The sequence below is a fragment of the Cryptomeria japonica genome, chromosome 8 (genome assembly GCF_030272615.1).
Source record: "Cryptomeria japonica chromosome 8, Sugi_1.0, whole genome shotgun sequence".
NCBI lineage: Eukaryota > Viridiplantae > Streptophyta > Pinopsida > Cupressales > Cupressaceae > Cryptomeria > Cryptomeria japonica.
This window is the reverse complement of record NC_081412.1, coordinates 70,474,191-70,488,407: the sequence shown is the minus strand read 5'-3', so window position 1 is coordinate 70,488,407 and position 14,217 is coordinate 70,474,191. Positions and strand designations below refer to the sequence as shown.

Below are 14,217 nucleotides of genomic sequence, written 5' to 3'. Positions count from 1 at the left end.
GGACATCATAGGAAAGAGGCAAGAGAGAGAGAATTATGACTACTAGAATAGGAAGGTTTTCTTACTATGTCATGAAAAAAAAATTCTAAAGCAAAAGGCTCAATTTGCAAAGTAACTTGAGTATCAAGACATGTGAAAGTGTGTGCATAGAGTGAAACATTTATTTGAGTGTATGCCCTCATGTTAAAGTGATTGCATATGCCTTATCGAGAGCAATTTCTTTAAGGTAGCATGCATCCAAAAGACAAGCACATTACTGCAATGATATGCCCCCAAGAAAGCACAAATCAAAGGATAATGGTCAAAAAACATAAAATACTTAAGGGATACACTAACTCTGGGGTTAGTATGCTCTTATGATAAGTAATGTATATCATGAAATATTTGCATTGAATTGACCTCATCCCCCAAAGGTAGTGGAACTACAAGCACAATAGAAGAAGGGAACATGTGTCTTTTGAGTCAACATGGAAGAGATTGGAAAAGAGATCTCAATACTTTGCATCATCCCTAAGTAGACAACACAAGAGACAAAAAAGAGAATAATGTCACAAAAAATTCAGCCTGTTTATTACCTTGCACCAACAGAGTGACAAGGGTCATCCAAAGAGAACCTAACATGATAGAAAAACATATCATGGGGGAAACACATTACGAACAAGCAAGAGAAGAGAAAATCTATAGCACGAATGAAGCTAATCAAGAAAATCATCCACCTCTCAAAACATTGTTTTGGGAAGGTGGACAAGATGCAAGAGGAGCAACTTCCAGCACGGTAGATGGAGCTATTGCAAGTTCCAAACAAGGACCATGCTCTAATGATGAGTCACTTTGTCTGTCACTAGGAGCTATCTAGATTAATGCTTTTGAAAATTATTTAGATAAATCATTATCAACATCAACAAGCTCATGCATATCATCAACATTGTTATCATGAACATCATTTTCATCCATTTCTTCATCAAGATTAATAAAAATAGGATCTCTAATATGAATAGAACATGAACCATCATCTTTCTTAATATTTTTTAATCCTGGTGATTTAATTTGAACTTCCTCCCTAGGTTAGGTGAATGTTGGACAAATGGGACTAAGTCAACATTTGGCATCTTTGGGGAGGAAATGGGTTGAGAAGAAAGTTCACGAGCCTTAGCACGACATCTCCATCGACATTCTCTCTCACAATGGTTTATTTTAGTTTTAGCCGAGAGTTGTGAAGGTTTAGGATCGATGGACATAGACTTCTTCTCTTCCTTTAAAGGAGGAAGAATTGGAGAAGGTCTACTAGGTTTAAAAATAGGAGATGTCAAGAGCTTCCCTTTGTAAGATGTAGGAGGTGAGACTGCAACATATATAGGAGGAATAGAAGGTGTAGGAAGGATACTAGGTCCATCATGAGGAGGAGGAATAGGTCTAGGATATCTAGGCTTACTCAAAGATAAGGTCATCTCATTCTTCCACTTTTGATAAGATAGAAAGAGAGCATCACTTCGAGGCTTAATAGTTTCAAATTGTTTAGGACAAAAGTAATCAAGGTTGACATCTCCATGCCTCACTGTGGGTTGGTACATGTTATGAATGAATGTTATGATTTTATCATTATGAGGGAATTTTAAACATTTGTGAATAGTAGAAGGGATCGCTTTCATGGAAGAGATCCAAGGATGTCCCAATTAACTTCACACGAAATTGATTCGATGTAGGAATGATAGAAAAAATGACATCTAAGCACTTAGTACCAACCTCGACGAGAAGAGTAATAGAGCCAATAGTAGGGCAAGAGAAACCATCATACACCTTGACCACCACATCAGATTTATCATATTGTACTTGATACAATTGTAGTATAAATATATTCTTCAGTGATCACATTCAATATACATACTGGATCAATGAGCACCCTTCATGAGAGTTTGTCTTTGATCTTCACAATGATATATAGTGGGCCATTAGGTGCAACAATAGTCTCACTAAGATCAAAGGTAACACATAGGTCCTTAGGAGGTATAGATTTTTCAACAAGATTTACCATATTATTAGACTCAACACCAAGGTCATCAGGAGAAAATGCAAGTGGTTTAGATTCAACCACATTAGTACAATAGGAAGGCAAATTAGTAAAGATTTGGAGGTTTTGATTAGGAGCTACGGATTTGTTTCCTTTATCATTCACGCCAGTTACGGATATGGTATTGTTATCAATAAAGACTTGAATCCTACTCCTTAAGGTATAACACTTCTTAGTATCGTGACCGAGTTGATGATGAAATTAGCAAAAGGCTTTGGGATCATGATAAGGTGGCAAAGGTTTGGAGGTATCAATTTGTTTGATAGGAGGAAGTTTCAAAACATTTTTATTTATCAATTGTGTCATTATGCTATGCAAAGACTCGGAAAGAGGGGTAAATTATTTTCTAAAGTATTTGGATAAAGGGGCCACACCTGATGTCGTGGCTACCACTTGACTATTGATGTTGTCATTTATCTTGATGTATCCCTTGTTTGGTTTAAACTTCGCAAAATATTGTTGAGCACTTTCATTCTTATCAAACATTAATTGCTTAAATAAATATCATTTATTCCAAAACGAATGTTTTCAATAACTTCAATTAACACCATCATATCTCTAATTATGCAATTAAGCAAAAATGAAAAGTTTGTGAAAAGGGGATTCAACACCTAACCCTAATCGTAACCCTAAACCAAATTAAACATTAACTCTAAATGCTAAACCAAATTAAAACTGGCCCTAGTCATAACCCTAAACCAAAATGAATCCTAAATCTAACTCTAAACCAAATGTAATTATAACCCTTGAACAAATTTATAATCCTAAAGCTAAATTTATTATTGTTTAATTTATATTAATTTGTATAAAATTATTATAGATAAGTCAATTAATATTATATTTTCTAAAGTTTAATTATTAAATATATTTATTAAAGTTAATTTTTTTGAAATATATAAATTTTATTTATTTATATTAATAATCTATATAAAGTAAGTTAAGAGATATTGAGGCATTTAATTTTAAATTTATTGTATCATTTAAATAATATAAAATTATTAAATAAAAAAAATTAAATGCCTCAATATCTCTCAACTTACTTTATATATATTATTAAAGATGTATGTACTAACTTCATATGTATTATTAAAGATATTTATGCTAGTAGCATCTCCGCCTTAATTTTTATGTTAGTGTAACCACCCTAGGAAAGAAATCTACAAACCTAACCACCTTTCCAAATGCATAAGAAAACCAAAAAGGTTATTTCACTAATGAGAAAATAATTTTATTGAGATGTAAAACATGTACAAATACCCTATATAAATAGCAGAGGTGTGATAAGGTGGAGATAAACTGACATGTAACTACCAACTACAAATATTAAATGCACTATGCAAGTATTAAATATTATGCAACTAATATCTAATAAAGTATTATGTCAGCTACCTAAGTAAAACTTAAGCCTATGTAAATGAGATAAAACCATATTTATTCCAACACCCCTCCCTTGAGTGCAACCTATGAAAAAGATTATTATGCAATATGAGTCTCGGCAACTAGACCATGCTAGGTACCCATGTATAACACAAATGCAATGCAATCTCTCACAAATGAAGAAAAGGAGAAAACCATATGGGAGAAAACTCATCTCCAAAAGAGATAAATAAAAAATAAAAAAGATGATGCACGGAGGACTCAATGATAATCCCCAAGAACTACATACATCATGTATATACAATCAAGTATCACCCCATAGGAAGGGAAAAAAGAGACTACATAGCCCCCCAATAATGGATAATGTATTGCAAAAATAGTGAGTACTTGAAGACAAAACATAGTTGAATGCCTGCAAACAACATTTCTCCCCTCGAGAAGAAGATAAACCAAGTACAAATGCAAGAATGCTTCCCATTTTGGATAGAAAATTGTAGGAAGTGGAATCCAAATGTATGATGATGTCTTTGAAAATTGTTTGTATGTTACCAAGTCGCCACAAACCAATCAGGTGCATGCCCAATCACAATAGAAGGTGACAAACAAGGAACCAAGGGAAAACGATTTTGAACAAGCTCCACAGGAAAAGGTGAAGGGACAACAGTTGTCACATAACTATCATCAAATAGAAGAGATAAACTCTCGATTATGTCTCCCAAATTTGAAATATGAGACTCCACAAATAATGAAATGATGTCTGGTAAATAAGATTCCCAATCAGGAAGATAAATAGATACCTTTTACAATGAATCATCGAGAGTACTCAATGAGTCACCAACAAAAGATGAATGTGTGATCTCAACTAGAGAAGTGGGCGCAGCAAGTGGAGTATGTGGATCATCATAACTCTCAAGTGTTGCTTGATATTCAAACTCCTCTAAGGTACAATCATCAAACGGAATATTTTCAACATCATCAAGTAGAAGAAGACAATCTGAAGCAGGGTCATCTGAGAATGGAGGAACGTGAGCCTCTAAAAATCTCCCAAATAATGGTCCAAACTATGTGTGGGCATTGAATACCTCTAAACATGGGGTAAATGTCATGTAGGATGCTTTTATTGATACTACAACCAATCAACCCTATGATATGCTCATTCTTATAACCCCAAATTGATTGTGTTCGTTTGGTCTTTGGCTCAAGAATGAGTTCATAAAGATGAGGCAAGAAAAGAAGCCACCTACAATGTGTGATAATGTTTTTTGCCTAGGACTCATAAATTTCCTTAAGTGATAACCAAAGGATGTGTTGCATAACCCATGATTACATCAATGATACACTTCTTACATCACAAATAGAGATCAACAACATGAAATTTTGACTGATAAAAATCAACATCAAACAGCAAAACCACTGAAAATTACTTTGGCCGCTATGAAGTTAACAAAGTGGCTCACAAGGAACAAGGAGATTCTCAATAGTAAATAATGCAGAGGTTCATGATGGGTTTCTAGATGTTGTGCTTTTTTGTTGTCTTTTTTAAGCTTACCAGTACTATTGGCTCTGATAGTGTTAGAAGCATGTTATGGCTTTCATCTAATAGCTATAGGATTTCTAGGTGTAATTTTCTAAATAATATGTATAATGAGGCATGCACACCACCTAAGACTAAGATTAATTTTGATTTTGACACTATTAACAGTGTTTATTGGGGCTTTAATCCTTATGACACTATGACTCTCTATGATTATATGTTGTTGTTTAGGGTGGATAGCCTCTTTCGAGAGAGCTAAGTTTCGAGTTTTAGTGTTTTTTATTACTTACTAGTGGGTTAGCTTCTTTTATTTTGTCAAGCTTCTGGTTGTGTGATGTTAGTTGTTGTTCAGTTGCTACTCAATTTTGTTGTTTGAAGTATTTTCTCTATGAGAGATCAGGACCCTTGCCCTACTTAAGTAATAAAAAATAGAGTCAACGTTTTGTCAATATCTAATTTCTGAAAAATAGCCTCCATTTGCAAATGTTATATGTCAGAAAAATAAATTTAAAAAGCTTATATTAGGCACTCTTGAAAGCACCAAGGAGCTTAACTGATAGCAATCGGTCTCTCCATGTGACCATGTCCAATTTTGAGGGTGAAAAATTAGCCCTATATGCTAAGAAGATCTTGATATGCAAGATTGTGGCGGGTAACCCATGCCACATAAATATACGCAATCCTCCTCAAGCACAAGTTGTAAGCCATGAAGCACCAAGTCACAAATGCAGCAAAGGCAATCCACAAGTCAAAAATTAATACTGAGCCTATACAAACACTCACAATACACAACAATCTGCACAAATGACCCCAATGACACTTCTCAACCAATTCAAGTTGAAGATACATGTGTAATTGTCTAAAGAACCATGATCACTATAAATAGAAGATTGCCTCCACAAAATTGGAATGCAAGAGTGCCTCAACTCACTCCAATCGAAACCAAAGAAATATTAGCATGAACAATATAATACTTCCCATAATGTTGACTAGGGAGATGCATGACAAAGTCACTAAAACTATGTATCACTCAGCAATACATGAAAGAGATGATACAACATCTAATACCATGTTGGTCTAACCACCTAGGAACAAGAATATGCAAACACAACCACCTTCACAATGCATAAAAGAAACAAAGAGACTATTTCACCAATCAGCAAATAACCGTATTGAGATGCAAAACATGTACAAACACCCTATATAAATAGCAAAGGTGTGATGAGGTAGAAACAAACCAACACATAACTACTAGTTACAAATATTAAATGCATGCAATTATCAAATACTATGCAACTAATATCTAATAAAGTATTATTTCTGCTATCTAAGTAAATCTTAAATACTATGCAACTAATATCTAATAAAGATGAGATAAAACCACATTTATTCCAACGTTCTATTTTTTGCATGTTGTAGTTGAAGATGCTACTAGAATATATATTTTTAATAATCTATAAAAGTATATATCTCTAATAATCTATATAAAGTCAGTTGAGAGAAATTGAGACAATTATTTTTTTAATTTAATAATATTATATTATTCAAATGATATAATAAATAAAAAATTAAATGTTTTAATATCTCCTTTAACTTACTTTATATAAGATACATGTGCAAATAAATACATTTTGACACTAAATAATAAAAGGAGCAGCAGCATATCTCTTAACCAGTAATCTTAATGGGCACTTGGAACACTTCAAAACATACAGTTCAAATACCCCACAATTTGCAAAGCTCAGAATTTTCTGGAAGCCACCTCCATGCTGAGAAATACGCTCGCTCTGCTCACAATACCAAATTTTAATGAAATGATAAAACTTTACATGTCAAAATGTGCTATGTTGGGGAGAACAAAATTATATTTATAATTTTTGCTTTTAGCAAAAACATGTATCAACATATAGGAAAACATTTTGAAAGAGCATGGGAAAGCCTCGTTTGTTGTTGTACTCTCCAGGATTTTATAAAACAGCCTTGATTATAGTACTAGTTTTAGACTTCCTGATCAAATTGCCTGTTATTGGTATCAACATATAGGAAAACATTTTGAAAGAGCATGGGAAAGCCTCGTTTGTTGTTGTACTCTCCAGGATTTTATAAAACAGCCTTGATTATAGTATTAGTATTAGACTTCCTGATCAAATTGCCTGTTATTGGACATCGTGTCAGAAATGTTACCAAATAATCTTACAAAATAATCTTTTTTACAAACAGACTAGCCCGGACTTGTCAAGTCAAACTGCAAGTGAATGTCAATGTCATTGAGCAAGGCGAAGTGGACTCTGCTATGCTACACAGAACCTCATGTCACAGGGTTCGGCATTGAATCGCAACAAGCATTTTGTTGCTTGGTCTCCTCAAGCCAGGTCTTTGTCCAGAATGTACTATAACATGTGCAGTTCTTAAACATGTACTAAGACAAACCAATATCAGGGATGTTTGGTTACTTTCTTGAACAAATTCTTTTTCCCTCTCTTAGAACATCTTCAGGGTTATCCACAGGAAGCCTAGTTTTGTTTGCTTGTACTGAACACCGTTGGTAAGGGACAAAACCCACTCCAGATTTTGACTTTCCAATGCTTGAAGCAATGTTTTTGTTTGCCTTGCAGAAATTTACAACTGACTCTTCCAAAAACTTATGATCCATGGTATTTTCAGAATCCTCAAGCCCATTCTCCCTTGAAGCACAAGGAGCTTTCGATCTCTGTATAATTCCTTTACAGGATGAGCCACCTCCTACAATGGATGGCATAAGAAAGCTCTGAGGCAAAACCTCTTGGGAAAACAGAGCATCAAATGGAGTTTGACCCTGCAAACAGGAGGAAACAGATGATATATCTTTCAGATAAGAGTAATAAGCAAATAAGAAAAATATGATCAAATTATCAAGACTTAAAGCATCAAGATTCCTCTAATTCGAGTCCAAGATAAAAATATGCAAAAAGATTTCACCAATCCCATTACAAACCTGTTTGTGTTTCCCAATGCAGTGGTCTCCACCTTTAGAATGACTGATACTCGTGTCAGCAAGAAAATGTCTCTCAGCTTTGTCCCATTTGCCATTGCTGTTAACTTGTGTGTCTTCCTCTTCTTTGGAAGAATCTTCTTCAGAAGCGCATCTTGCTCTGTTGAACTCGAAGCCTTTTACACTGCAGTCTCTATTGTCCTCAATGGCAGTCCCTATGTAAGGATCAAACTCTAGATAATTGCTTGAAGGGGTGTTCGAGCCACTGGATGACCTTTCATTTGTTAACTCTCCATCTTTCATTACTTGGTCCCCTTCTTCAGTCTGGCAACTTAAGTTTTCTAAATGATCTTGATGATCATCAAATTCTTTCATTTTATTACATGTGCAGTCCTCAGAATGTGAGTCTTGTAATATGATTTCACCTTCTCTTTCAGCCATACTTGACCCTTCTTGTTCTGTAGCTCCCATCATAGATTCATCTTTGCATGCAGACAAAGGGTTTATTGCACCTGTTGCTGTCCCAAAAATACTTGGGTGGAGAAAAGTGGGCACCACACCACACAAAGACAACCAGGCTGAGGCAGCAGCAACTGTTGCTGCTGCAACTGTTTCTGCAACAGATGTGTCTCCTTGTTGCATCTGAATCCAAGGAGACATGGACGGCAACTGAGGCAATGAAGAAGAGACATAGCGGTTCTCCATTGCAGAGCTTGGATGGGCCAATGTGTTCATGTTTAGCCATTTTTTAACAGCTTTGTGCCCATTTTCCGCATCCATTCCATCAATGACACATTGTATTGGTATATGTCTTGGACATCCTGGCGCAATGCCAGGAGGGCTTTGATTCCTCAAAAAACCATATGAAGCGGCATCCTGTCCACTAGACAGATGCTCCTCTGAGCATTGTGTTTCTCTAAAATCTTTGGCTGAACTTGATCCAGATTGCACAGTAGAATCTGTAGCTTCTTTTGCGTGCAAATCTGAATCAAGTGCGTGTAGCCTCTTACTTTGATTCTTCAACATTTGATCTTCAGTTTTAGTTTTACTGGTGCTAGTTTCCTGTTGCATGCAGACAAATTCAGGAAAACCTCCTTGAGAATTGTTACTTTCAGATGATTGAGGAAAGGAAATAGTCGACATCTCAGCAGTTGCAACCAACATTGTCTGGCCAAAAAGCTTGAGGCTTAATGGAGAGTTGTTCGATTGGGATGACTCCATTTTGCTTTCATGGCCATCAAATTGTGTTTTTGGATCACAAGGAGCAAATGCTGCACACTGTTCCAGGAGCAAAGTTGACGTGAGATTTAATGTCATTCATATAGCTTTAACAGAAAAGTCACAAGACAATAGCAGAATACAAAAAAGTTGTTGGTTTCCTACAAGAAAAATTACATAGGAAATTATCCATGAAGAAAATAGACAAACAGATAGTTCTGAAGTTAGGCAGTCACACATGACACTATATGCTGTGCTTGCCACCCAAGCAGTTAGGTGGTTACATTAAGAACTATCCTGGGCTTAAAATTATAGTTTTGACTCTAAAGTCAAAAGAAGTTATTCTTTAAACGTTACTGCTCAAATTACATATGTAATCTTAAGCACCCATAAATCCTACGAGGTTTTCTATGGAGGTTAATCATTTTTTCAATTATTAAGTTTAATGCATATCACAGAGTACTTAAGCGTCAAGGGTGCCAAGCATTAATTTCTCATAATTGGCATACGAATAATTATGTGCAGCAGCAAATTAAAATGCTTTTAGAGAAGAAGGAAAAAAATAAGAACTTGAATTTGAAGTGAGTAAAATACCTCAGAAGATTTATCTCCTGGGCTAAGTAAAGCTGATGATGAAATGGCAGAAGGTGATGCACTCTGATCTTTAGCAATCAGTTGGGCAGAACCTGCCTTACGAGGGTAAGGATGCCTGGGCTTCCTTTTAGGCCGAGGTGGAGGAATTTCAATATCATTTACTTTCTCTGTCGGCAAGGACACACCTCTACCTGAAGATCCCCTTACCAACTGCAAAACATTAGAAAGAAACCAAATTTAGTGACAGACTCAAATTTCTACAACAACCAAATAACATATTCATGATCTAATGCTTCAACAGTCCATTCAATTAACAAGTGGGGTTTTGTAGCTTTTGCTGCACTAAACGGTTAATTTATTCTCTGTAAGCTTTGTGGTTGTATTCTACAGCCCAATACCAGAACAATCCCATTTGCTTTCATGATGGATTGTAAAGCACAACATGAAAAGTTAGCTCGAGGTAATTAGCTGTTTTAGTAAACATCAAATGCAACTGTTTTACACAAAAACCCCAGAAATGAACTTGCATACAAATCAAATAGAATAAACGATTAAATTGGATACATCATGTTGCTTGCTGGTCATTTCAGTGATAAGGTATCAGTTCAGAAACTAGTGCACCATATCTCATGATTTAACTCAACATAAAATTTGGGAAACGCAAGCCTAGAGGCTTCCAAGCATAATTCATACACAAAGAATTCATTTATTTTAGAAGAAAAATTCCCATTCATTCAAACTGGGGAAAACCCATTCATTATTTCATTTTTAACTAATAAATGCATTTGGTCTTCAAGTAGCTTGATAAAACTTCCATACGTTGACTAGTTAGTAATCACGGAAGGAACCCAGCATAAGATTTTTCATATTCAGCTTAACGTAAAATTTGGGGTTAAGAAATTGTAGGGCTTTCTGGGTACTAGTTTATTTGCCCAGATTTTAATAGAAGTTTCAGAATTAATAAAAATAAATAAATAAACCACAGTAGTCCTCAAATTAGTATTTATTTTTCAGATCTGAATTTTTTACACAATAACAAAAATTATTTTTGTAAGAAAAGAAAAGCCATTCATTGGCTCCTGTAGTTACATAGTATACGCAGATCTAATAAGGATGATGTTAAGAAATAGTGGGTACCTTGGAGAAGAATTTTTGAGCGTGGCTTCTAATTTGAACAGCAGTCTTGGTGCCAATATGCTCTGCAAACCAGAATCACAAATTTAAGATGGATTCCAATCCAGCCATATTTATGCAAATAAAGGTTTCACTAATTCAAATCACAAACCTTAAATTTTCCAAACTTGAAATTTTAGGAGCACCAAAACAACAAAATATCCAAATTATGGAAGAATTACAGAGATGAAAAAATGAAATACCTTCAATTCGACGCCAGGCTCGTCCATACAGTTTGAGTGCCTCTAAAAACTTCTGGTGCTCTTCTTCTGTCCAGCGTTCCCTCTGCTTTGTTATTGTGTAGGGCTTTCTCACCTGTAAAATATAGAACATTTCAGTTCATATAAAGTTCCAAAATTACAGATGAGAAACAAAAGGAAGGAACTGGACATTTTTTAAGCTGCATGCCATTTAAACTTTCTCAAATCAAAAAATACAGAAGAAAAACGAAAAAGAACATTTTGAAATCTAGGCCGAGGAGTTTTATCCACACAGATCCTGCACAAGTAAGTTGATCTAATGATATATTCTGGAGCACTCAGTATATTTTCAGATAACTTCCAGTATTTAACAAAATTTGGCACATTTAGACGCAAGCTTTTACATTTATAGCCTCTGCTACAGTGGCATACATATTAGGAAATCCTAAACCAAGACAAACCAATTACTTCACATCGAAGACCAGGAAAATCAAACACAGCCTAGAAAACCTCAAAACTATCAACGCAAAGCTTTGAAAAAGTGTGTCTAGTCTCATCGGGTAAGCAGACCGACATAACCTTAGGTTAAACCACAGAAAATCCTACAACCATTCCAAAAATAGAAACCAGGTAAGCTTTCTTCAGAACCCCAAGATTGAAGTCCTACAACTTGGCCAAAACGTACATCATTTAAGTTCTCTTCGAAACTCCACAATCATAGACGAGTAAATAAGAGAATCGAAAATAATGGCTGAAAAGGCCTCAAAGTAACCAGTATCAAGGCCAGAGAAGAAGAGTGAAGAAGCAAGACGCTAAGTGCGACAATCCGACCTAAATACACAATATTTATTTATTTATTTTTTCCAAACCCCCAAAATCACACAGAAGAACCAACAATTTTTTCCAAACCCCAAAACCACAGAAGAAAAGTGAGGTCTATTTTACTTCAACTTCCTCAAGTTAATTACACAGCCACAAAAACAATCAAAAAGAAAATTACTCTGCAAAATCTAGAATTTGAACACAAAGCTCCAACCATCAGTAATCAAACCCCATCAAATATTTAACAGTCAGAAATCTACACAGCGACCAATCCAAACAATCATAAACCTTAAAGATTAGCTATCTTCCAACTAAATCGCAGTTTCACCAAGAAACCATCTACAAAAAAAGGATTTGTAAAATGGGAACTCATACAGAGAAAAAACGCACACACAAAAAAGAAAGATCAAATTGCGCTCTCAGAAACATCATAAATTCAGCAATCTCGTCTCATTACAGACCTTTGCAGCGAGTTCGTCTCCAGACGAGGAAATATCTCCAACAATTGACGGGAAAGACATCATCGCTACAAAACCAAGCCAGAAAACGAGGAAAAACACGGGCAAATTCCTTCTAACAGAACCCAATGACACAAAATTCTTGTCTGGCCTCTGTTGCTCGGTGCATTTTTTTTTCCGTTATGCATTAATTTTTTGCTCTGATCTCTCTATAAGAGCAAAAATCGAAATACAAGCCCATAGATCTTCAGCCACGACTTTTTTCCCCATTTTTCGATTTTCCAAAATCCCAGAAAATTGCGCTATTTTAGCTTGTGGCTGACATCGCAGGGTGGCTTTTTGACGTGTCATTGAGGCACTGGAAGATTGAACAAGAGCCAAAAGCTTACAATTTGTTAGTGGGAAATTCGGATCCGGTAAGGATTTACTGATTTTTTAATTAGGTGGAAAGATTTTTGTGGGGGAGAAGAAGATATTTAGGAGTCGGAAATATTTTGGAGAAAAAAAGGAGGGCCACGAGATTTGGATGGAGTTTCAGTCAGTCAGTCCTCATCCACTCTTTTGCCACCTCATATTTCGCTTTTTCCGCTTTTCCAAGTGCCAGGTGGACTCCGACACAGGGGTCCACCACGGCTTTTCAACTTTCTTAATAATGTCTCTGCCTTCGCCCGATCCTTTACTGACACGTGGGATTGCCAACCGGCTTTTTCGTACAGTGTGGGGTCTTGGATTTTTTTTTAAGCGGTTACCAGTTTAATTTTTGTGGTTAGGGAGCGGTGGGCCCGGGGTTTGGCCGCCCCACGTGTCATTGGCCTATTTTAAGACTTTCTTTGAGAGTTTGGTGTATTGATTAAGGAGAATGTATGGAATTATTCTTGGAGTGTAGAATAAAAACATTGGCTTTTTTTTGGGACTTTGGTAGATATATAAGAAATTGCTTTGTTATGTTACATGTCATTGGAGCATGTCTCTTGGTTTGGAGCAAAGTTTGACAAACATAGAGTAAATATATTTGGTCTTAGTAGCCATTATATTTGGGGGCAACTTTTGATATGTTGTTTTCTGTTGGGTATTATTGTGTTTAATATAGATTCCAAATTTAAGGATCAAATTTTTTTGGGATATTATTTTAATTTTTTAATATCATGCCATAATTGGGTGATTAGTTTAGTGACTCAATCACATCTTGTCTCGGGCTTATGGTTGCTTAGCTTATTTTTGCTAGCAATCGGCTCGGTCTTATGGCAAACTATGGGAAAATAGCAATTGCATATTGCTAAAAATGTCATGTGGCTCCACAAATTTGTTTCCCTCTTTTTTTCTAACATTTTATTTCTATTTTTTATTGTGCACAAATTATTATTAATACCAATTTTAAGATTTCCTTTAAAAAATAAGCAGAAAAATAAATACTAATGGGCACCAACTTCACAATATTTCCTAAAAAAGTTGAGCTGTCGTTATTTTTGATTCCTAGCAAAATATTCTAAATTATCCTTTTCCAACAATTTTAAATTTGCATGGGAACACTCCAACTCCTTAAAATTGAGGCTACTTTTTGTGGAGTTTTGGGGTATAGAGGAGGCTAGTTGAGATAAGAATACCTTGATGGACGATTGAACACGATAATTATTATAAAAGAAATTGCTTGCTATTAAACATGTGATTGGAGCATGTCTCTTGGTTTGGAGCAAGATGAGACAAATATAGAGGAAGTAACCCCTTTGCTCTAAGAATAAAATAGATTATGAATCTTAGCCGCATAAGAACAAATTATTGGGTATTATTATTGTGTTCCACAT

The 14,217-nt window shown here is 35.4% G+C and overlaps 1 protein-coding gene across 1 annotated transcript; it reads right to left on the bottom strand.

The window, feature by feature from the left end:
* Positions 1-6,767: 6,767 nt before the first annotated feature.
* LOC131046350 (protein CCA1) lies at positions 6,768-12,768 on the bottom strand. Its single transcript, XM_057980075.2, has 6 exons — positions 12,419-12,768; positions 11,139-11,250; positions 10,900-10,961; positions 9,763-9,972; positions 7,954-9,228; positions 6,768-7,794 (listed from the first exon to the last, which is right to left on the bottom strand). Exons 1-6 carry the CDS (start codon positions 12,479-12,481, stop codon positions 7,429-7,431), a joined length of 2,088 nt encoding a protein of 695 aa, XP_057836058.2. The 5' UTR covers positions 12,482-12,768; the 3' UTR covers positions 6,768-7,428.
* Positions 12,769-14,217: the final 1,449 nt, after the last annotated feature.